This window comes from Heptranchias perlo, chromosome 7 (assembly GCF_035084215.1).
Source record: "Heptranchias perlo isolate sHepPer1 chromosome 7, sHepPer1.hap1, whole genome shotgun sequence".
Taxonomy (NCBI): Eukaryota; Metazoa; Chordata; class Chondrichthyes; order Hexanchiformes; family Hexanchidae; genus Heptranchias; species Heptranchias perlo.
This window is the reverse complement of record NC_090331.1, coordinates 56,863,860-56,888,783: the sequence shown is the minus strand read 5'-3', so window position 1 is coordinate 56,888,783 and position 24,924 is coordinate 56,863,860. Positions and strand designations below refer to the sequence as shown.

Genomic DNA, 24,924 nt, shown 5'->3' with positions numbered 1-24,924 from the left:
AATATTCCATGGAACAATTTTTTCTGCGATGCTGAGACCATAGCGAGCAGCTCGCCAGCTTTGAATATTGGGGCTACTAGGATAGTTAAATATTTTGAAGTTTTGCTGAAGTATTATTGAGGGTTGGGGAGAAATTCTGTAGAACCTTCCTTCAGGTTATTTAAATTTATGGGGTAGAATCCATAATAGGAAAAAAATTACAGTGGAAGAAATGGGCTTGTTGTACCAAACAATCTTTTCTTAGTCAGGGCTGTCTTATATTCTAATACACAACATTAGGTTTTCCAGTAGTCTGAAAAGTATTGCATTTTTTTAGTAATCTACATTTCATTATTAAATTCCCAACCACCGGGATCCACAGTGCAGATATATGTCAAAGATCACTTCTATATAATTTTAATACTAATTTCTGTCTTTGCATTGCTGCTATCAGCAGTATACATCTAACTACAAAATTAGACCACAGCACTTCTCTGTTTGATATGGTAGAGAAATAATTATTGACATTTATTGTGCTACTATGTGCATTTTCTTTATTTTGTTCAATCTTTCATAGTTTTTAAATTATAAAGAAATACATTTGCATACATTCAATCAGGAACTTTGTTTTTCATAATATTGTCATTAATATTATAACCTTTGTATAAAACCCATTGCTGCAGATAACACAAATTAGATTCAGTCCTTTTTTACAATGAGATTGAAATACACATCCTCATATATTTTGCACTTTTGAATTGTTTGCAATACCTGGTCAATAGCTTTCATTTTAACTTCTGCAGTAGTAATAGCAACAAAAATCAAATGTGAAATTCTATAATGAAATGGGATTGTCTGTGTCAAAGCGAACACTACTGATCAACACAATTATTTAAAATAATACCCTTGATTAGCTGTTTTGAAATGAAACATTTGACTTGGTGATTGACAGATGCAGTTGTTAGTTTCAATGTGTCATCAATGATTGACGGTAACAGGACTTCTGCTTTAAGACATGCACTATTGCTAAGGGTTTGATTTTTTCTTTATCAGTTAAGTGCTAACTGGAATATACAAAAGTAAAGATCAAGAAAAGAACAAATAAAAGTGCTGACTGTATTTGAATTGAATCTAATTATTGTGACCATAGGAATTGAAAACTCAGAAATAATGTGCCAAAATTAGCACTGTCTGCATAAAAGTAAAGTGACTGGCAGTGTTGGGTTGCCTAAAATGGATTCATTATCCCATGATGCCCTGCTGTAATAGCCAATCAGAAGTGTCTAAGAAATTATGTTGCATACTTTCAGCAGAGCTGTGGTATATAAGGTAAAACCACCATGTTAGCACTTCTGAGCGGCTCAGGCATTCCCAGCCTCGCCTCGGGTGTAGGGATTGCATGGGAAACTAAAACTACACCTAGTCCATCCACAACCTCCGTGTAGTTTTGTTTCCTTTTAGTAAGAGGAAAGTCCCATTCTCTCAGTGGATTGTTGGAAAAATTCTGAATAAGGAGGTAGTTTCCGAAGCTTTAAAACTTTGGGCTTAGCCCTATAATTCTAGGCACGCTTGAAAATTCAGGTTAGTAAATCTGTATTTCTTCTAAAGCAGCATTTTGTTTTCATTGCATTACAATTAATTCAACTGATTTTGTATGTTAAGCAATAAATACATTCTTGTAATATTTGTTTTCCCAGTAAAAGTTTGAGTAAAACAACTTTAAAATATATTTATCTATACCTTATTAAATCATTTATAACCCTAGACAATGCTACTCAATATTTTGTGTGTGAAATGGATTTGTTGAACAATACTTAATATTTAAATATTAAGACAAATTGAATTCTGTGATCGAAATCTAAATTATTTAGAAAGTTTGGACTGTAGTTTGAAGTTTTCAAGGTTATGCTATTGACAGATAAATTAAGACATGCTAAGAATAGTACTGATTATATGCATCTGGTATCAGCTAGTCAGTGATGTCTTTTTAAGGGAATCAGCACTGAGCTATTAGTTGTACCATCAGCTATGTCACACTTGTCCACTGTCAATCAAAATCATCTGGCTAAATTTAGAACACAGCTTTAGGTCACAAGCTTGTTAATTCTTACTTCTAAAGAAACTAAGGATCATATTTATAAGATGTTACAAATTCATTTACTTTGTAATAAGCAGCTGATTTTTTTTGTGTGGAATTCTGAATATAAAGTAGTTTTATTTCTCTCTCCTTTAATTTGTAACTACATTATATATCTCATTGGGTTTTTATTTAAACTAATATTTGGGGAGTAATGGTGTTCTTTTTTAGTGTGGTGTAAATTAACTTTACTTAAAGAACAGATTTCTACATTTCTACATTTGTTTAGTTAGGACCAAAGTTGTAGGAAATTTAGATAAAAGTGGAACAAATAAAGATTTTCAACAACTAAAACATAATTTGGATAAATTGTTAATTTGTTCATTTCCATCTGGAAATGTATTTATTAATTGACAGCAGGATGCAAAAAAATTCTACAACATAGCAAAGTGATCCAACATAGAAATAGTATACATCACCTCATTGTTGGGTTATTTAACCATCTTTTAAAGCATTCCATACCAGTTGCCCTGCTCTTCAGTGTTAGTTTTTTTATAGAATCGTATCATAAATAGCTATGTCTGCATCTCATAGGTTATCAGTGGTGTTTGTTCAAGCATTAAGATGACTCATAGTCCAAATTTATTTCATATGGATATTCACTGAATCGACATAATAAAATAAAATCGATTATGTTAAAAAAAAGTAAAGTTCTGCCAGGGTAGACTGAGTACACAAGTTTAAACATGTTCCAACAACTCTTAAGAGCAAATTGTATGCATACACAAAAATAAATCTCGTTCATAATTAATTAATTATTCTGAAACGAAAAGCTCCTGCTCTGTAGCGCCATCATCAAAACTGAGTTGCTTTCTTTCCACTACCCAAACCAATCTAATGACCAGCCCATGACAGAATAAGAACAGAAAATGATTTAAGAAAAATGTTTATTCATTTCATCCTTTAAAATAATGCACACGGACACATTCAAAGAAATGCAACGTTATTAACTATCCATCTTTTTCTTTTTTAGGGTGCCTATAAAAATGACAACACAAGCTCCGACTTTTTTACATCCGCTTCAAAGCGTTGTGGCACTTGAGGGTAGTGCCGCAACCTTTGAAGCGCATATTAGTGGTAAGTTATCAAGTCATTTTTGTAAATGCAACGTAAACGCAAACAGACACAAAAGGCTGGAAATTAAAATCGGTCAGGATCTGAAAGGCGGGAGGGGGGGAACATTTTAAGATTTCGAGTGGCGACCTTTAGTCACCTTTGTTGTTCCATATAACTCAATACACGTGCTTGTAGATTATATTTATTTCAGGAAGCAGTAAAATAATTGTTTACCACCATAGTTTCTTCACACCCGTAACGACATAAAATATTCAATTCTGTAAAAAAAAATTAATTTGATTTTATTATTGCTCAATGTATTGTCAAGATGCGCTTTCGTAAATAGATACGCATCTCAGCAAACTGGGCAAGAGCTTGGTGTTCATCGGAGCATTATTAGCTAATCACATCAGAGGAATGCAAACTTAAATATTTCTCTCTTCGTTTGTCTGTAAATTATTTCGCCCATATTTAATTTTCTACTTATAAAGGACTTCAGTTTCTCTCTATCTTTATATTTATTGCATGCTATGTATTCTATGTGTGTGGGTGGATCGGTTTCTGGAGCCCTGTGTTTGTGTGTTGTCAGGTTTGCCAGTTCCTGAGGTGAGCTGGTTCAGAGATGGCCAGATTCTCTCCACTGCTGCTCTCCCAGGCGCAGAGATTTCGTTCAGCGACGGCCGCGCGAAGCTGACTATTTCTCATGTGTCGCCTGCGCACAGCGGCAGGTTCTCATTACGAGCCACCAATGGATCAGGACAAGCGACTAGTACCGCCGAGCTGCTGGTGACAGGTAAATAAATGCACAGAGCAACCACATGGCGCTGCTGCAATTACAGCAGGACAGGGGAGTGGGAGGAGAAAGACTCCAGTGAAAATATTCTGGGAGTGCAAATTCCTCATTTTTAAAAAAAAGTCAAGGGGAGGGTTCGCCGGTCGGCCCGGCCCCTTTTGCAATGGGGACGACGTTAAGTTTAACGCCCACTACGAGCCCCCTCTACAGGAGCTTCTGGTAATTATACACTCTTTGGTGTTGAGATTGCTGGGTTTTACAGTACTTTTTAATAGTCTGAAAATACAATTTTTAATAGTTTCAAAATACTACACTCGCCGTCAGGTTTTACGTACACCGCGGATGTCCCCTATCTTTAGCTAATACGTAACAAAAAACACCACACCTTCCTTTTTAAAATGGACAACTAAGTTGCCCCTTTATGAATTTTCACGGCTGTAACTTCTCTTAAAGAACAATATTTTATCATTCCATTTTTTAATTTTCCCAAATGTGTGTTTTCCATTTTTGGTTTTATTTTGAAAAATATGCAATGGGATATTGTCGGCTTTGACATTAGATCCTTAGAATTCTGTACTGGATTCCTATTTATATTTCCAAATGCATTGCAGACTGGATACTAATTGGTTATGAATTAAAATAGATTTGAAATTAACATACAACCACTTGAAAAATAATCTGGGCTGACACTTCAGTGCACTACTGTGGGGAGTGCTGCATTGTCAGAGATGCCATTCTTTAGATAAGATATTAAAATGAGGCCTGTTCCAGATGGTAAAGAGAATGGTAAAGGTCTTGGAGAACATTCCTTCCTTAGCTAACACCACCAAAAATAAATGGTTTGGTTATTCATTTCATTGCTGTTTGTGAGACATTACTGTGGGCAAAATGGTTGCTGCATTCACCTGCATAACAACAGCGACTGTATTTCAAGTATTTCATCCTATTTGAAGCACTTCAGAGGATAAGGAGTGACAAGGCAGTAAATAAACGCAATTAACAAATGAGTCCAATACAGAAGATGAAGCATTAGAATCCCCCATGCTTGCTATCTTTATATAAGATTAAGTACTATCAAGGAACGAGTAGGGCAAATACTGTGGTCTTGCTCTCCCTTCTAAATCTCAATTTGTTATACTTTCACTGGCGCACCTGGTTCATTTCATTATTACCCTTCAAACTTTTGAACTTCCAACGTTTGTTGTAAAATAACAATCTTATTGCACTGTATCCAAACTTTGTGAGTTCACCGGTAAAGCACATCTTCTACCACATTTGTTATTAGTTTCTTGGAATTTTTTAAACATTAAACATAAATGTTTGCAATTTTTCAAAAACAATTTCACTGTAACATGATAATTTGGTTGCATATAAAGGACATATCTCAGAAATCACTAGCTTAATCATAACATCAGGAAATGAAGTTGGGAAATGAAGGAGAGTAGTTAATTAATGTGCTGCCTTTCACCTCTGGGACCCAGGTTCAAATCTAGCCAAGATTAATTGGAAGTTTCCCCTCTCTCTGTTGTAATGGTATATATAAAATCAGCGACAGATCTCAATCGAATTCCTGCTGGTTTGGATTCATTGCCTAATACTACCCCCAATTTGGCACTAAACCACTGATCTCTTGCAGAGATGCAACAAGGTTTCCTGATGTAGGAAATGGTAGTGGTGCAATAGGGGTACTTATTTTAAGATAATTGCTAAAACACTTTGGAGAACAAAAGGAGCTTTACATTTACCTGCTCTGATTTGGAAGTTCTTGATGCTGGCACTTTAGGAATCATTTTACAAAATCGTGCTGCCAAGGTAGAGCCTCAGCTGTCAGGAGTGCATATTGGAAATAGAGATGTTTCATCCCAACAATTTTCCATCCATAAAAATTATTTAATGGAAAATCATGGGAAATATTCATCTGAATTCCCAATATGTGTTCCCAATGGATGATGCTCCGTGCTGGGAGCATGATTTTGTAAAATTACCATTCTCTATTCACTAGCACTAACATTCTTCAGCCTGAGTTTAAAAATGCAATAAAAATAAAACTGAACTAGTTGATCTCCTGTGATGTTCACAAAGTGGAGATATAGGGAGTAATTTTCACCTTCTTCACTTGGGCAGTAATCTGGCAGTACCGATTGCCAGCCTGCTCCGGAGTCTGCCTGATTTAATTTCCATATGGAAATTAAAATCAGACAGATTCTATAATGGACAGGAGAACCACTCCAACAGTTTACCGCCCAAATGGTGAAGGTGACAATTATCCCCATAGTAATATACCTGATATTTGGGCATGGATCAGTAGTCGTGAAGACATGGGTAGACCGCATGTGTAGAGAGACCCAAGAGGCACAGAAGGGAAAAATCATGGTTATGGGATGATAGTAAAAGAAGTATTTAGGGACAGAAAGCAAGACTAATCAGAAAAGTTGACAGTTTTTATGCTAGTGACTCATTGCATATAGTGCACAGTGATGTGCACTATATGCAGGACTTCTAATTATATAGATTGATGCCAAATAACTTAATCCAAAATCGCTACGAATTTAATCTTGGTAATTTTTTTTAACCTATTGCAGCAGAAACAGCGCCTCCCAACTTTATACAGAGACTACAAAGCATGACTGTGAGACAAGGATCCAAAGTTAGACTGGACGTTCGTGTGACTGGAATCCCTACACCTGTGGTGAAGTTCTACAGGGAAGGAGCAGAAATCCAGAGTTCTCCCGACTTCCAGATTGTACAAGATGGTGATTTGTACAGTTTAATAATTACTGAAGTTTATATGGAGGATTCTGGAACCTTCTCAGTGACTGCCACAAACAGTGTTGGACGTGCCACCTCTACAGCCGAGCTCCTCGTCCAAGGTATTTTTTTGTTGATTATTTGGGCAAGTCAAAATAGTACTTGTACAGTTCCGAAATTAATTGCAACACTTCCATTGTCATATTTCTTTTATATAGCTGATGATGAAGTGGTACCTGCCAAAAAGACAAAGACAGTTATTACTTCTGCTGAAATTTCCCAGGCAAGACAAACCCAACTTGAAAAGGTATCTTGTACTTGATCTTCACTCTGAGATTAATTTTACAATAATTTATTTGTTGTAATTGAATATAAGCCAATATAAATTTCCTTTTTATTTATATTTATAGAAAATGGAAGCTCACTATGAGGCCAGATCTTCAACAATTGAAATGGTTGTTGATGGCAGGACAGTAGTGCAGCATTTGCATCATAAGACACCTCCACGCGTCCCACCGAAACCAACGTCCAGGTCCCCAACTCCACCAGCTGCTGCTGGCAAAATACAAGTGACTCGCCAACAATCCCCATCTCCTGTTCGTCATGTCAGGGCCCCAGCACCTTCACCTGTCAGGTAAGGAAAATTTAAATGTTCATATCAGAACATTTAAACACTTTTCTTATTGCATTTGTTAACTGGTAGTTCATGTGGAACAATAGTGTAAAAATCAAAAGTTCTCTGAATTTTTAAAGGAATGATGCCATTCATCATTCAAACCTTCATTGGGTTTCATTCAAAGTTACAAGTGCATGGAGCTAAACTTATTTTTACACAGGAATCTATCTGCTGGTCAGAGTTTAAGGTTCATGGTGCTATCTGGTATCAGTAGAGGCTATGGCATCTAGATTGAAATCCTACAATTTGTTGGATGCAAAAGATTTCCTAATTTAATCCAATGAAATCCAAATTCAAATTTAATTTTTTTTTTGTTTTGCAAAGCAAATCAGTAGTATACTGGAATGACAGTTATTTTGGAATGATAGAAGAATGTAGAAATGCTCAGGACCAGAAGAGGCCATTGTGGTCCATCTGGCCAGTGCCAAATTTCAAAACGACCATACTGTATTGTAGCATGTAAAAACAGAAAATGCTGGAAATACTCAGCAAGTGAGGCAGCATCTGTGGAGAAAGAAAGAGAGTTAACATTTCAGGCCGATGACCTTTCGTCAGAACTGGAAGAAGTTGAAGATTTAACAGTTTTTAAGCAAGAACAGAGCCAGGGAAAGTAGAGGGGGGGGGGAGCGGACGAAAGAACAAAAGGGAAGGTCTCTGATAGGGTGGAGTGCATAGAATCATAGAATCATAGAAGTTTACAACATGGAAACAGGCCCTTCGGCCCAACATGTCCGTGTCGCCTAGTTTATACCACTAAGCTAGTCCCAATTGCCTGCACTTGGCCCATATCCCTCTATACCCATCTTACCCATGTAACTGTCCAAATGCTTTTTAAAAGACAAAATTGTACCCGCCTCTACTACTGCCTCTGGCAGCTCATTCCAGACACTCACCACCCTTTGAGTGAGATGAATTGCCCCTCTGGATCCTTTTGTATCTCTCCCCTCTCACCTTAAATCTATTCCACTTCGTTATAGACTCCCCTACCTTTGGGGAAAGATTTTGACTATCGACCTTATCTATGCCCCTCATTATTTTATTTTAAGTGCAGGAGGGATTAAATGCCAAAATGGATGATGGTGCAAGGCAAGTATTGTAGCATACTTCTCAATCACTTCTTTCATCAAAAAGCTATCCAGTTCATTGTTGAATTTAGGTCCAACATGTGTCACCACTGTTTTCCTGGATAGTATATTCCACAAACGCTGTCTGTGTGAAGTGGATAATCTGAACTGCCTGTTCACTGTTTCTTTTCTGAGTTTGACCTCATGCCCACAGGTTATAGAGTTTTATTATGTGAATCATTTTATTACAGTTCAGTTTATCTATACCCATTGGAATCTTGAAAACTTTAATAAGATCTCCCCTGAGCCACCTTTCTTCAATTCTTCTTACATTAAGAGTGTAAACATTCTTAGCTGCCTTCGTCTCATCTTTAGCTCAAATGCTAATCCCTGATATCTGTTTAGTTGCCCTCCGCTGTACTCTCTCCAAAGCCTCTGTAGTATGATGAGCGAATTGTACATATTACTCCAGGCGGGCCTGAACCAGTGCTCTATACAAAACTCATTATTATTCCTCGACTTTATATTCTATTCCCCTCGCTATACACAACATGATCTTGTTTGCAAGAAAAAAAATACTTTTTGCATATGCTGTGATCAAAGGCAGGTCTGCCAAAATGAGACTTGTACCACTGAACCACCACTGCAGATGATGCTATGAATGAATTAATCAATTTAAATGCTGCTCATACCTTTATTTTTTTATATACAGGTCCGTATCTCCAGCTGGAAGACTTTCAACATCACCTATCAGACATGTCAAATCTCCACTTCTTACTCGCAAATCTCAGACAGCTACAGTTGTTACTGGAGAAGCTATACCTCCTTGGAAGCAGGAAGGCTATATTTCAGCAACTGAAGCACAAATGAGAGAAAGCAGATTAACCACACGTACCACACAGATTCATGGAGAAGAAAAATGGGAAGGGAGATATGGAGCCCATGGACAGATGATAATCACTGGAGCTGCTGGAGCTGCTGGTGCTGCCAGAATTACTGCAGTTGGAGGAGGTGCCAGTGCTGCTGGTGCTGCTGGTGCTGCTAGAGTTACCATAATGGAAGGAGCTGCTGGTGCTGCTGGTGCCGCTAGAGTTGCCACAGTTGGAGGAGCTGCTGGTGCTGTTAGAGTTACCACAGTTGGAGGAGCTGCTGGTGCTGCTGGTGCTGCTAGAATTACCACAGTTGGAGGAGCTGCTGGTGCTGCTAGAATTACCACAGTTGGAGGAGCTGCTGGTGCTGCTGGTGCTGCTGGTGCTGCTAGAATTACCACAGTTGGAGGAGCTGCTGGTGCTGCTGGTGCTGCTAGAATTACCACAGTTGGAGGAGCTGCTGGTGCTGCTGGTGCTGCTAGAATTACCACAGTTGGAGGTGCTGCTGGTGCTGCTAGAGTTATCACAGTCGAAGGAGCTGCTGGTGCTGCTGGCGCTGCTAGAGTTACCACAGTTGAACGAGGTGCCAGTGCTGCTGGTGCTGCAAGAGTTACCACAGTTGAAAGATCTACTAGAATTACCACAGTTGAAGGAGCTGCTGGTGCTGCTGGCATTTCTAGAGTTACCACCGTTGAAGGAAGTGCTGCAGCTGTTGGAATGACCGGTGTTGCTGCTGGTGCTCCAGTTGCTGGCAAAGAGGTAAGGCAAATTGGCATTTTCATCAAGCATGACCATGTTCTGCCAAAAAAATTGTTGTTAATAATTCAGAGTAGTCTTAATTCAGCTATGTGGGAGGATCTCAGATGCAAATATATTGAGATCGATAAATTTTAAACCAACAGTGAAAGTGGATTAAAATAGATCTGTAAAAAATTAATCAATTTCCTGCTTGGTTGTATAAGAAAAAAAAAATTGTATCTGTAAAGACTTAATAATCTAATTTGTTATGTTCATGCTTTTCAAATGTATGTATATGCATCTGCATTTTGAATGTTACACCAATACAGCTTAATTTTGAAAACAATTTTTTTGATATTTAGTTACATGGTATATATAACAAAATAAATCTATTTTTTGCTGTAATGAATTCAGACAGAGCATGACATAGAGAAAACAACAGCTGTAGCTACTGTAGTAGCCGCTGTTGACCAAGCCAGAGTACGTGAACCAGTTACTGTAACCACTACCAAAGAAAGAAGCACTTCAGAGAAACACATGTTCACAGTACAAGCACAACCAGTTGAGGATCAGGTAGTTTGAATCACAATGAAAAATAACTTTTAATTCACATATTTGTTACAAAAATATAGCCTTTTGCTCTTATAATAAATTTCATTGTCACATTCTCATGTAAACATAACATTTTTTTATATACCCCTTAGTTTCACCACTTCTCTTTACTTGTATCATTTAGTTTCACCAGTACTTCCCTGTACTTGTACCCCTTAGTTTCACCACTTCTCCCTTCTACTTATGTCCCTTAGTTTTACCCGTACTCCCTTATTCATATTTCCCTTAGTTTCATCACTACTCCCTGTCAAGTGTGTACCACCTTGCATGTACATGTCATGTCATTTTAGATGGTTTGCTTAAAATTTGTATTGGTTACAAATGCATTAATGTGTACTGTGCATTTTGCTATCAAAAGCAATACCAATTTTTTTTGTAACTCAAATCTTTTCACTTTGACAATTAAGGAAAGAAATCAAGGGGTACATTTTAACGGGGAACCAGGAAGAGGGTAGGGTGAGGGGTGGAATTCCTGACGGGAAACCCAAAAGTATGGTTTTCCCGGACGTCCTTACGATTTTGACGTAAGGACGTCTTTCAATTTTTTTCTGTAGGTTTCCTGCACGATAGCCAGCCAGATTGACAGGCTGGCTGTCAGTCGGATGGGAGAGCAACCAGGGAGTGGATGCCAGCAGGTAAATCTTAGATCGAGGGGGTGGGGGAGTTGAGGGTCATTGGTTGGGGGGTCGGTCATTGGGGTGGAGGGGGTTGGTCATCGGAGGGTCGGACACGGTGGTGGGGGGGTCGGACACGGTGGTGGGGGGGTCGGACACGGTGGTGGGGCGGGGGGGTCGGAGATTGTGGTGGGGTGGGGTGGTGGTGGCCGATCAAGTATGTGGGTTCATGGCAGGTAGGCTTGTTGGGCCTGGAGCAAACACTTCTGCTCCTCCTGGCCCACAGCAGTGCAATAATGGCACTTACCTGCTGATCCAGGCCTTCTCACCTCCTCTTACGTGGAATCACGGCCCCCAAGTTTTAAAAATAAAATCCTATTAAAATGGAAGCCTGTAGTTTCCTTAAAAGATTTCAGTGACCGACCTGCCTCCGGAGAGTGGGTTGGTCGCCCGCCCCTCAACCCGCCTCTGTTAAAACCGGAAGTGGGCAGGTTGGAAGTGGGTTGAGGTCGGGTTTTACTTTTTTATGACTTTTACCTTCCCACCCGACCCCAACCCACCTGTTCGTGGGGTTAAAATTTACCCCCTAAAGTTTCCTATTTTTAAAATTTCTTATTTACTAGTTTGATTTAATTAACAAATCAACCAGCTTTGCAAATAAGTGCCTTTAGAGCATAAAATAAACTTTCAACGAATTGTAATATGACAGAAATATATTCTCAGACCTCAATGTGATATATCAGTCAAAGCCCAAGATGGTATTGCTTTTGAAAGTCATAGTTAATCTTGTGAAATGTAAGATTAGACTATGAGTGCCCTCGCAGACTTAGCCCTTGTTGTCTGCAGATTGAGGTTGGCAAAAAGGCTGAAGCTGTGGCTAAGGTATTGGCTGCTGTGGATCAAGCACGTACTAGACATCCTGTGTATGCTGAAGGAGTGCGTTCAGAAGAAACATCTATGGAGTATGAATATGCACAGCGTGGTGTATGTCAAAGTACCACTGAGTTTTCTGCTGAGAAACCAACAGCCCCTGCTGAACATCAAGTTGTCACTACAACTGTCAGAAAAGAGACAGTTATTGTGCCAACTGAAACACAAATTTCCTATGGCGAACAAGCTGAAAAACACATTTCACAGGTTAGACATCATTTCACTCATAAAACAACGAGTTAACATTAACAAAGATTCTGTTATTCGTGTTAGCTATGAAGATCATCTTGACAGAACTTTTGTTTTCAATTTTATCAGTACATGCTGAATTAAACATAATAATAAAGATTTTGTTGTTGCTTTAGATTGAAAGAGCATCAGAATCTGCAATACTTCTGGACCACAAACTTTCCAGTACAATTCCTCACTTCACTGTCTCAAAAATCACTGTTGCCAAACCAGAAACAGCCCAAGAGGTAAGGATAAAAATTCTGTATGGCAGGCAAACAAACAAAAAGCTTATAATATTAAATCTTAAATAGACAAGATTATAAAGTGAGGTCATTGATAATAAAATAAATCTGTAGCTAGAGAAATTAGAAAGGGAAAATCTATATATTTTGTTTAACAAGAGTCTTATCAATTTAGGGGAAATAATCCTGTAAACCACTGATAATTCCCGCCATGTAAGCAATGGTTTGTGGATGTGCCAAGCAAGCATTGGGTCAAGTGTATAATTCATTATAAATGCCTTCTAAAGGAAGAAGCTATGTGGATATTAGCTGCAATAATGATTAACACACATGCTAGAGACACTGGGGTGGAAATTCCTTTTGACCTGTTGGTGGATATTGTTATCATTTACTTTATGAAAAACTTCTCATTAAATATCGGGAAAAGGTTTTTATAATCTAGTCATTGGGTAAATTTAGAAACCAGTTACAGATAATTAATTAGGGGGCATGCGCAGAGTCCTAATTTGCTGAGATGGCAGATATAATATCTCAAGTTATTTTTTACAAGCATCAGACAGCTTATATTAGAGGTTGCTATTTCCCTTCCATGCTGTATTTAATTTTTTAAAAAGTTTATATCTGGATTAAAAAGGTTTGTTTGTACATTGGTCCAGAATTTGCTGAGAAAATAACGGCGATTTTAATGTGCACGCTTTTATTAGTGTGTAAATAACCAAGCAATTTGAGGCGAGGAAGAGATACGATGTGAGTTGCGAATCACCACAAATTGCTGGACAATTTGTGCTGCTCCACCGTTAGCCTCGCAAAAACAGGAGCTCGTTGTCAACTTCCCCATGAGTTTCAAGAAATTGCTGCATTTGCGCTGTTAAAACTAATTAAACCTGCCGTAGAAAGTTAGGGCTAGTACTTAAAGACATTAGGACCCTTTTCATGACAAGATTTATGTTCCTGCAACGCCACTGAACCTCTCCGGCCCAGAAAGGCAACAATCGAAACTGTGACGTCTCATTCCTGCCGGTAGTAAATTGTTCCTAGAGGTTTTTAAAATTTAAAATTTAAAATGTTAAAAATATTTTCTTACTTTTCCATTCTGTCTCTTTTTTATCTCACTCTTAATCCAATCTTTCTTTCCCTCTGTTTATTTCTCGTTCTGTATCTAATTTGACTCTAATTCACCCTATTTCCTACTCCGTCGTTCACTCTGTTTCTTTCTCTATCATTAAATTTAATTGGTAAAGGAGATAGACACTTGGTCCCGTTGTTCACCAAAGTCCCATTATCAGCTCCCACTTCCAGCAATTTGTGGCACAAAAAATTTTTGAGCTGAAGGGTGAGGAAAAATATATAATAAACGGGGCACGCACCGAGATGCACCGCTCCAGCAAATTCTGGGCCATATGCTTTTTTGCTGTCTTTGTTTATCATTCATTTTACATTTTCACAAGTACATTTTTTGATCTTCATCATTTATACTAATAGTTTATTTTTAACAGTTATAGAGCATTAACTCAAGTTCTTTGAATCTAACACTTCATGTTAGTAGGAAGCTATTTGGACCTACCTTTCACTATTACCTTAATGTTTTCTAAAATATGAGCTCCTACATTTATTGCCTTTTATCCTGTTGATCATTTCATTTTCATGCTCACACATTTTCCCAAAAGGTCACCTAATTTAGCTAACCCAATAACCCCTTCCATCCCTGTCATTGTGACCAGTAGTTTAAACATTTAAAATAATTTGTAAATAATGTAACTTTGTTCTTCTTGGCTTGGTCAGGTTTCTATAGCAGGAACTGCTATTGTTACTCTGGAAAAAGAGTTGTCTGCGTCTTCTGCTGTAAAGGTTACCAAGCCAGTGAAACCTCCTGTGTTAAAAGAGGCCAGAATTGTGACAGAAGAGAGTGTCTCTCCCCAGCCTCGTATTGGAGAAAAAACAGTCATGTATGAGACGCGGTTTGATACTGAAATGCACAGGCATCTAGGTTTAAGTATTTCAGGCTCACTTGAAGCTGAATTTGATGTTGAACATGTGGAAGATCACTATAAAACAGAAGCTGACCAGGTTTGTTAATTACCCAGTAGTATGCCCTAAATATTCTAACTTTTGTGTGTTCCTTTAAATTAACAATAGCAAATAGTGTGAAAATTTTCACTCCTGATCAAGAGCAAAGCTAACAACATTTTCATCTTGACCCTCTCTCCTCTGAAACCCTTACCACAGCATAACATGGTATAACTCTTTTAATTATAAGAATGATAACTCAGTGGAGTGACAGCCTGGAGTAGTGTGGCCTCTTCAGGAAGCTCTTCTCCATTTTTCTATTTGATTCGTAACATTCTGCTAAACCTATTTGACAAGTTGTATAATAGGGTCTCACTTCTTACTCACTGCTTTACTTTCTGTTTCTTCAGGTCACACAACCTGTTGCTGTACCAATTCCACCAGTGGTTCCACTTACCCCACCAAGTTTTGTTTCTGTAAGCAATTAGTTCACATGAAAATGCATTTTAAATGGACAATTTGCATTTTGTATGCTTTATATTAGCTTTTTTTTTAAGTTGTTTAAGTTAATTGTACCCTACTTTTTCCAGGGCTTGAAAGACGTTACTGTAGTAGAAGGTGAATCTGTGACCCTAGCATGTGAAATCACAGGACACCCCAACCCAACAGTGATGTGGTTTAGAGAAGACTATCACATTGAAAGTTCCATTGATTTCCACCTAACATTCGAAAGAGGCATTGCTCGTCTAACAATTAGGGAAGCCTTTGCAGAAGACAGCGGCCGCTTTACATGTACTGCCACCAGTGACGCTGGTACTGCTAGAAGTTCATGCTACCTTCTTGTTCAAGGTAAGTTTTTTAGTAGGGTTAACAAAGATTATTAAAATTTGACAAACAACCTTCTGTCCAAAGCACATTTGAAATAATTTATTGTTTGTACTTTTGTAGTGTCAGAAGAGATTGAGAGCAGAGAAGAAGCCTTTGCAGTATCTGAGCAAACTGTCTCTGAAAGGAAACGGTATTTACAATCTTTAAATCTTACAGTATTTTCATTGCTGATACTTTCGTTCTATTTTTGTTCCGAGAAAGATACTCTTAAAACCTGCTGTTCTGTGCATTGAATGTGCAATAACATAAATAATATAAAAAGCTATATAAACTTGTGCTAAAAGACAAGTCATTCATTATGGTCCACCAATTCAAAATGGATCTTGGTATTTGTTTACTTCCAGAGCTGAAATGAGAGTGGAGTCTGAAATCAGTGTTACAGCTGAATCAGTGGAAGGTGCCGCTGGAGTCGCTCCTTTCTTCATCAGGAAACCGATCGTGCAGAAACTAATTGAAGGTGGAAGTGTTATTTTTGATTGTCAGATTGGAGGCAGCCCTAAACCACATGTTTACTGGAGAAAAGCTGGAATTCCATTAACGACTGGATACAGGTATAACATTCTGTTAAGCAGCACTTAAAGTCTCATGCCATGCCATTTTAAAATTTAAGACAGCCAACTAAAGTCACTTTACATTGTTTTAAATTGGAATATTAACTGACTTGAAAAAAGACAGTTGTGCAGCATAGCTAAATTATTACGTTTATATCTAAAAATAAACTATTTACACACAGTAAGTGTGATTCTGTGTTTGGGGGAATGCAAGTTGGAGTTAGAGCTGTAGTAAAATGGCCCCAATTCTCAGACCTGTGCTCAATGTGAGTACAAAATTGCAAATGTAACATTTCAACAGCTCAGTACAAGTTCTTCATGTTCTATTTGAATATTTTTTTGATAAAATCAACAGAGTTATAACAGCTTCAGAAGTACAATTTATTTTTTAAACAGTAAGAAATGACCTTGCAATTATACTGTGCCTTATCATGTCCTCAAGACATCCCAAATAGTTTAGAACCTTTTACTTTTGAAGTGCAGTTACAATTATTATGTAGGTAAATGCAGCACCCAATTTGCACACAGGAAGGACCCACAAACAACTAATGAATGAATGACCAGTCAGTGTGAAGCTAATCATGTGCTGGGATAGATTTCAGAAGCATATCTGTTATTCTAACCTTGCACAGGTCATTGGTGAAGCCACGTTTGAATTATTGTGCCAGTAACATACTATCATGAAAAGAACTTTATTGAGCCCCTGATGGCCCAGTTGGTAAAGGCAATGTATATCTGAACCATACAAACCAAGAAGGTTCCAGTTTCGATTCTTGGTCTGTGCTAAGTTAGCAGATCTCATCCAAGGTGGCAGTATGGTTATTACAATTGAACTCAGCATGGCTGGTCTAAAGAGGGAAAAATCAGCCAAATTTATCCAGTGACCCCAGCAGTGATACCTTCACAGTCAAATGACATGCCAAGCTGACTGTGGAGGCTCACACAGGATAACCATTTGGGTGAGGTGCGAAAGGGTACCTGGCCCCCATGGAATCAGAGCTCAGCATAAATCTTTGTGTTCATGAGAGGATGGGGTAAAAAGCAGTATAAAACAATTCGTGAAGAGGGATTCACAGAACTGAAGTTGTTTTCATTGGAGGAAAGAAGATTAAGAAGCAGACATAATCCAGACTTTTAAATTCCTGAGAGTAATGCAAGCAAATTATTTAACTTGGACTGTGAGTGCTAATGTACATGAGTATAAAATTAACAAGCAGACATAAAATCAGAATTTTTTGTCACCAGATTTGTTGTATATAGAAAAACTCTCAGCCAAGACAAAATTGCTCCTTTAAGAAACATGTTGGGTAGACATGTTAAGGAGGATCAGAAAATGGCAGTCGTGTTGAATGAGCTCTTCACATTAGTCTTCACAAATAAAGACCGTGGGTAAATTCTAGATCCAGTTATTTTGGTGCAGGAATTTATGAGGGAGAAATTGCTCTTTTAATGAAAAACAGGACAATGTCTTTTTTTCTTCATAATGACTAGGTGCAGCTTTGAAATGTAATTTCTGAGAATTAGACTTCAGGCTATCTCAATTGGACTGTGAGTGTAGAACTGGAATACTCAAGTACAAAATTAATGAGCTTCAACTGAATCTAGAGATAAGCAGAAATATTTTTTCCATGGAATAGTGGATTGGTGGAACAAACTCACTGTAAATGTGGTGTTGATTAACTTCATCAGAAAAGAACTAGATAAATATCTAGTTAGGAATGGGATTGAGAAGAAAAGGGAGCTGGATACGGACAGAGATAATCATTTTCTACATGGAGTACAGTGGTTCCTGTGTTGTGATGAAGAAGGAAATGCCATTCATGGAAAGCACAGTTGAATACTACAAACATGCAAATGGATAGATTTGCTAGTTTGATTACCTTTGGATGACGGGGAGTAATTTTGCAGAACCTATTTTTCAGAAGATAAATTAGTCAGGTAGAATTCATGAAAAGATAGATTTAATATGGAAGTAATGGGCTTGTTGTGTTTACGCTGTTAAAGTAGTTAATGTTGCATAAATCAATACTTTTAAAACAGAACTGGATGAATACCTCATCAGGAATAGGATTGATAGATACAAGTTTCAACATAGATGTAGCTAAATGTTGCATGGAAGATGATGATTCTTCATTACTTCTACCATTAACAGTTTGTTTTTCAATCTCGTATTGGTTCCTGAACTCCTGGGACCAATGAAGTGTCATATCAAGGAAGGCAGTGGTATAGAATATAGAAATTAAGATTAGATCACTATTCTGGGGTTTCTCTTGATTTATCTTTCAAGGCATGGGGGAAAGCTGCAGAACCAGGTGATTGAATGGGCTGGGCAGAGTCTGTGATATCACACGTTCTTTGTGCTTTGTGAAAGGAGTGGGCGTAACAGGCTGTCTGGACTTTTTTTGTTCCATGATCTCTTATGTTCATCATGATTTTTTTTCTAACAGGTACTTTCTTTATGATTCTTGAGGTTTTATGCTAACGTACTTTCTTCCTCTCTAGGTACAAGGTGAGCTACAACAAGGAAATGGGAGAATGCAAACTTGAGATTTCCATGACTTTTGCAGATGATGCGGGTGAATATTCTATTGTTGTTCGTAATCAACATGGAGAAATTTCTGCGTCAGCTCAACTACTGGAGGAAGGTATGTTGCCATTAAAACAATTGATGGTTAAAATAAGTTCATTTTGTACAACAGCTAAATCTGCCCCATGGAGGTGGTATTAGATTACTATAATAATTAAATTATTTTGAGATTAAAAAATCTTTATTTAGGTAATGACAAAATCATTTGCTTTTATTAAGTGAACTGTAAAATTTGTAAGTGTGATTTTTTTAAACAAGTACTAAAATTATAATTGTGATACATAACAATCATAACATTTAACAACACAGAGGAAGGCATTCAGCCCATCACATCTGTGCTGACGCTCTGAAAGATCTATCGAGTTAGTCTAATTTCCCTGCCCATACCCCTTTATTTTTTTCTTTTCCAGATATTTATCCATTTCCCTTTTAAAAACTATTGTCCACTCTGCTCCTATCATTGTTTCTGGTTGGACATTCCATAACCTAATAACCTTCTGTCAAAAAAGTTCTAACCTCTTCTTATTCTTTTGGTAATTATTTTCAATTTATCCCCTCTAGTTACCAAGTTATCGGCCAGTGGAAATAGTTGTTCCCTATTTCTCTTATAAAAGCCGCACATAATTTTGAACACCTCTATCCAATCTCATCTTAACTTTCTCTATGCCAATAAAAAAAGCCTCAGTTTCTCTAGTCTCTTTTCATAAAGTCCTAGTATCCATGGTATAAACTTAGTGAATCTCTTCTCTATCCTTTCCCTGGCCCTGACATCCTTTTAAGGTAGAGAGCCCTAAACTGGATGTAGTGTTCTAACTGGAGCCTAACCAATGATTTACACAGGTTTCGCATTACCACTTCGTTTTCATATTCTATAATCCTATTTATAAGACCTTGGATCACATTTGCTTTTTTTTTTACAGCTTTATCAACTTGTCCTTTCACTTTTATAAAATTGTGTTTCTGCACCACTAAGTGTCTCAGCTTTTCTGCTTCTTTTAAAGTTTTACCATTGAGTGTATATTTCCTCTCATTCATCCTCCCAAAGTACCTCACATTAAATTTTATCCGACACCTGTTTGCTCAAATTACGATTTGAAGTTGCTTATAGTCTTTTTCATTGTTGATCACTTGTTCTCATTTTTCTGTTGTTTGCGAATTTTGATGTGCCCCTTTCATCCAAGTCCAAATCATTTATTTATATATATATATATATATATATTTTGAGCAGAGCAGTGATCCTAATAATGATTCCAGAGGGACACCACTGTTTATATCCCTCCAGTCTAAGTAGAAGATAATTAAAGTACCATATTTGTTCAACTCTTTGTATTGACTTTCCATTTTAACAACTCAGTAATTTTTATAGCTTCTAGGCTGATCTAATTCTGTTGTAATTTATTTTTAGCTGATTATGAGCTTTACATGGAGGAACACCGGGAGGTAATATATCGGACAGAATTAGTAACAGAGTATGTCCAAGAACCCAGTGTTGCAGAAGTAGCGCCAGTGATTTTAATGACAGAATATGAAAAAGAACAAGCACTAATCAGGAAGAAAATGGGAAAAAGTGCAGCCATGATGAAAACTGTGACAGAAGAACAGGTGAGATTCATCTTAAAATTAGTTTATATATCTGAACAAATCTTAAATACAATGCAAAATTATCTCATTTGTTTTATAATGCTTGGAGGTAAAATTGTTTTGTAATTTTTAAGGTTAAATTAAGCAGTTTTCAAAATGCACAACTTGTGTTATTATTTTTCAATTTTTGAATAAAATATTTTTAGCAGCCAATGTTCAAACAATATTCGGCTTTCATAAAGAGATCTTTTTTAAGCTTTGCTAAAGTGCAGAAACTAGTGGACTAATGGTGTCATTTAAAATGTTTAGAGTTACCAATAGTTGAAAAAAATTACTGGTTGCCATTCACATTATTACGATTTGCATTACTGATTAACAGTCCGATTGGCGACAGAGCTTTGTGCAATTATTTTCTAAATATCTGTATCAATCACAGAAATGCAAAGCAAGGTTTTGCATTCTTTGGGAATAGTATATGCATGTGAATCAGCCTGATGCATGGAACAATTTTGGAAACTGTTTTGTAGAATGAATTTTACATTTTGTAATAATGGTCTTATCTCCAATGGTATTGCACCTGGAGAGACAAGACCGTGTGTAGTGTTCAGCTGAGGTGGGGTTAGAGGGTGTGAGAATAATTGGATCAGGTGTGCGGACTTAGTTCAGTCGCCATTTTAAAGTCATTCATTCGGTCCTTATTTTCGTATATTTCTATTATAAATTTTTATTTCCACATTTATAATGGAACCTATCTTTGTAAACTTGTCATACTGTAATTACATCTTCCTGTCAGTGATGGTGCTCCAGTGAGTCCACTAGCAAGAGTATGTAATTTCAGTAGGACAAGTTTATAGGACAGTTTCCATTATAGATGTGGACATAAGAATTTACAATGGAAAGAGTTAGCCAGAGGTGTGTGCAGTTGTATGATTTTTAATATATTATAGATAATGGTCTTCCATAGAAACTTACAGCACAGGAGCCCATTCGACCCATTGGGGCCGGTTTTCGGGTGACGGAGTGGGTGTGTTGGGGGCGGAGGGGCTCTGAAAATCGCTAAAATCCAGAGCGGGTTTGGAACCCGATTCCAACCTGCTGACTTCCGGTTCCCCAATGATGCGTCCGGGTGCGCATGCGCCTACTGAATGTGGGAGTCCCACCGGCAATTGAAGCCGGCGGGATGATAATTTGCATAGTTTCTCCGATAGTTGAGGTACTTGCACTACTTGATTGACTAGACATTTTGACAGGGGTGCGATTTTGAAGCATCCTCAGCGTGTTTCCTGTACTGTGAGAAACACTCCCTGTTGCAACAGACATGTTTCAGCCAGCAGCCAGTGGGAGATGCAAAGGATTATTTGACTGGTGGGGAGAAAACCACATTTATTGCAGCAGGGCACTCTGTCACTTCGGACAAAATTTTGGTTGCAAGACCTTTGTGTTTTCACTCAAAATTCTTACTTTCCACCCTAAACTCTGCTGTGCAAACATATTTAACTACCTTGCGTACCCCCTCAAACTCACATCGTCAGGATGGGGAGTGCCATGGCTGCATTCACCACTGCATCCGAAGACACGGCGTTCATCTCCGCCACGTGGAGCTCCACAACACAGCACTGTGCCACAGGCACCTGCTCAAGAGCACCGAGGGCAACAACAGAGAGAGCGACGTCGCAGGAGGCACTACCCTTGCAACAGGGTCTGCAGACCGAGGCTCAGCTTCCTGGACCTCTCTGAGGAGCAGTGCATACGGAGGCTCAGAGTCAGTCGCCAGGTAGTCGCAGACATCTGCAGCCTCCTTCATGCCGAGCTGCTCCCAGCTGCGCCGAGCAGCATCTCCTTACCTGTTGCTGTCAAAGTCACCACTGCCCTCAACTTCTTTGCCTCCGGATCATTCCAGGGTGCCACCGGGGACAGCGCCGGGGTCTCTCAGTCGTCTGCACACAAGTGCATAAGGCAGGTCACCGGAGGCTTGTTTTGCAGGGCCTCGCACTACGTCAACTTCCCCATGGACTACCTCATCCGGACAGAGAGGGCAGTGGGATTCCACGCTGTGGCTGGCTTCCCACAGGTGGAGGGTGTAATCGATTGCACCCATATAGCAATACGAGCACCTCCACACAAGCCAGGGCTGTTCATCAACAGGAAGGGCTATCACTCCATCAACACTTAGCTCGTTTCTGACTATCACAAGAGATTCCTTCACGTGTGCGCCAGACACCCTGGCAGCTGCCACGATTCCTTCATCCTCCGGGAGTCCAACATCCCACCCCTCTTCCACGCACCGAACATCCGTAAGGGCTGGCTCCTCGTGGACAAGGGATACCACCTGCACATGTGGCTCATGACACCTCTGAGGAACCCCACCACCGAGCAACAGAGTCGATATAACGACAGCCACATCGCTGCCAGGTCTTTTTTTTTATTCGTTCATGGGATGTGGGCGTCACTGGCAAGGCCAGCATTTATTGCCCATCCCTAATTGCCCTTGAGAAGCTGGTGGTGAGCCGCTTTCTTGAACCACTGCAGTCCGTGTGGAGAAGGTTCTCCCACAGTGCTGTTAGGTAGGGAGTTCCAGGATTTTGACCCAGCGACAATGAAGGAATGGCGATATATTTCCAAGTCGGGATGGTGTGTGACTTGGAGGGGAATGTGCAGGTGGTGTTTTTTTTTATTCGTTCATGGGTTTGTGGGCGTCGCTAGCGAGGCCGGCATTTATTGCCCATCCCTAATTGCCCTTGAGAAGGTGGTGGTGAGCCGCCTTCTTAATCCACTGCAGTCCGTGTGGTGAAGGTTCTCCAACAGTGCTGTTAGGAAGGGAGTTCCAGGATTTTGACCCAGCGACGATGAAGGACCAGCGATTATATTTCGAAGTCGGGATGGTGTGTGACTTGGAGGGGAACGGGCAGGTGGTGTTGTTCCCATGTACCTGCTGCTCTTGTCCTTCTAGGTGGTAGAGGTCGCGGGTTTGGGAGGTGCTGTCAAAGAAGCCTTGGCGAGTTGTTGCAGTGCATCCTGTGGATGGTACACACTGCAGCCACTGTGCACCGGTGGTGGAGGGAGTGAATGTTTAGGGTGGTGGAAGGGTGCCAATCAAGCGGGCTGCTTTGTCCTGGATGGTCATAGAGTCATAGAGTCATAGAGTCATACAGCACGGATAGAGGCCCTTCGGCCCATCGTGTCCGCGCCGGCCATCAGCCCTATCTACTCTAATCCCATATTCCAGCATTTGGTCCGTAGCCTTGTATGCTATGGCATTTCAAGTGCTCATCCAAATGCTTCTTGAATGTTGTGAGGGTTCCTGCCTCCACAACCCTTTCAGGCAGTGAGTTCCAGACTCCAACCACCCTCTGGGTGAAAAAGTTCTTTCTCAAATCCCCTCTAAACCTCCCGCCTTTTACCTTGAATCTATGTCCCCTTGTTATAGAACCCTCAACGAAGGGAAAAAGCTCCTTAGTATCCATCCTATCTGTGCCCCTCATAATTTTGTACACCTCAATCATGTCCCCCCTCAGCCTCCTCTGCTCCAAGGAAAACAAACCCAATCTTCCCAGTCTCTCTTCATAGCTGAAGCGCTCCAGCCCTGGTAACATCCTGGTGAATCTCCTCTGCACCCTCTCCAAAGCGATCACATCCTTCCTGTAGTGTGGCGACCAGAACTGCACACAGTACTCCAGCTGTGGCCTAACCAGTGTTTTATACAGCTCCATCATAACCTCCTTGCTCTTATATTCTATGCCTCGGCTAATAAAGGCAAGTATCCCATATGCCTTCTTTACCACCTTATCTACCTGTTCCGCCGCCTTCAGGGATCTGTGAACTTGCACACCAAGATCCCTCTGACCCTCTGTCTTGCCTAGGGTCCTCCCATTCATTGTGTATTCCCTTGCCTTGTTAGTCCCTCCAAAGTGCATCACCTCGCACTTTTCCGGGTTAAATTCCATTTGCCACTGTTCCGCCCATCTGACCAACCCATCTATATCGTCCTGCAGACTGAGGCTATCCTCCTCACTATTTACCACCCTACCAATCTTTGTATCATCAGCGAACTTACTGATCATACCTTTTACATTCATATCCAAGTCATTAATGTAGACCACAAACAGCAAGGGACCCAGCACCGATCCCTGTGGTACCCCACTGGCCACAGGCTTCCAGTCACAAAAACAACCTTCGACCATCACCCTCTGCCTTCTGCCACGAAGCCAGTTTTGTATCCAAAGTGCCAAGGCACCCTGGATTCCATGGGCTCGTACCTTCTTGACCAGTCTCCTGTGGGGGACTTTACCGAAGGCCTTACTGAAATCCATGTATACCACATCCACTGCGTTACCCTCATCCACACGCCTAGTCACCCCCTCAAAAAATTCAATCAAATTAGTCAGACATGATCTTCCCTTGACAAAGCCATGTTGACTATCCCTGATTAATCCTTGCTTCTCCAAGTGGAGACTAATTTTGTCCTTCAGAATTTTTTCCAATAATTTTCCTACCACTGATGTTAGGCTCACTGGCCTGTAGTTCCCCGGTTTTTCCCTACTCCCCTTCTTGAATAATGGTATTACATTAGCGGTTCTCCAGTCCTCTGGCACATCCCCTGTGGCCAGAGAGGTTCTGAATA

At 39.5% G+C, this 24,924-nt stretch overlaps 1 protein-coding gene across 16 annotated transcripts in view; it reads left to right on the top strand.

The window, feature by feature from the left end:
- Positions 1 to 1,347: 1,347 nt before the first annotated feature.
- ttn.2 (titin, tandem duplicate 2) overlaps positions 1,348 to 24,924 on the top strand; it is a 373,025-nt gene continuing 349,448 nt past the window's right edge. For 15 of the 16 annotated variants that reach the window (XM_067987650.1, XM_067987647.1, XM_067987644.1 and 12 more), the window contains exons 1-17: positions 1,348 to 1,560; positions 3,090 to 3,193; positions 3,762 to 3,965; positions 6,548 to 6,835; positions 6,932 to 7,020; positions 7,124 to 7,347; positions 9,166 to 10,081; positions 10,475 to 10,633; positions 12,133 to 12,423; positions 12,582 to 12,692; positions 14,472 to 14,756; positions 15,107 to 15,172; positions 15,287 to 15,545; positions 15,645 to 15,714; positions 15,929 to 16,135; positions 18,638 to 18,780; positions 20,128 to 20,324. In XM_067987650.1, coding sequence (XP_067843751.1) covers positions 3,103 to 3,193; positions 3,762 to 3,965; positions 6,548 to 6,835; positions 6,932 to 7,020; positions 7,124 to 7,347; positions 9,166 to 10,081; positions 10,475 to 10,633; positions 12,133 to 12,423; positions 12,582 to 12,692; positions 14,472 to 14,756; positions 15,107 to 15,172; positions 15,287 to 15,545; positions 15,645 to 15,714; positions 15,929 to 16,135; positions 18,638 to 18,780; positions 20,128 to 20,324 — 3,600 coding nt within the window. In that variant the 5' untranslated portion in view covers positions 1,348 to 1,560; positions 3,090 to 3,102. The remainder of the gene's footprint in view (positions 1,561 to 3,089; positions 3,194 to 3,761; positions 3,966 to 6,547; positions 6,836 to 6,931; positions 7,021 to 7,123; positions 7,348 to 9,165; positions 10,082 to 10,474; positions 10,634 to 12,132; positions 12,424 to 12,581; positions 12,693 to 14,471; positions 14,757 to 15,106; positions 15,173 to 15,286; positions 15,546 to 15,644; positions 15,715 to 15,928; positions 16,136 to 18,637; positions 18,781 to 20,127; positions 20,325 to 24,924) is intronic. The other variant, XM_067987638.1, reaches the window with a different exon arrangement.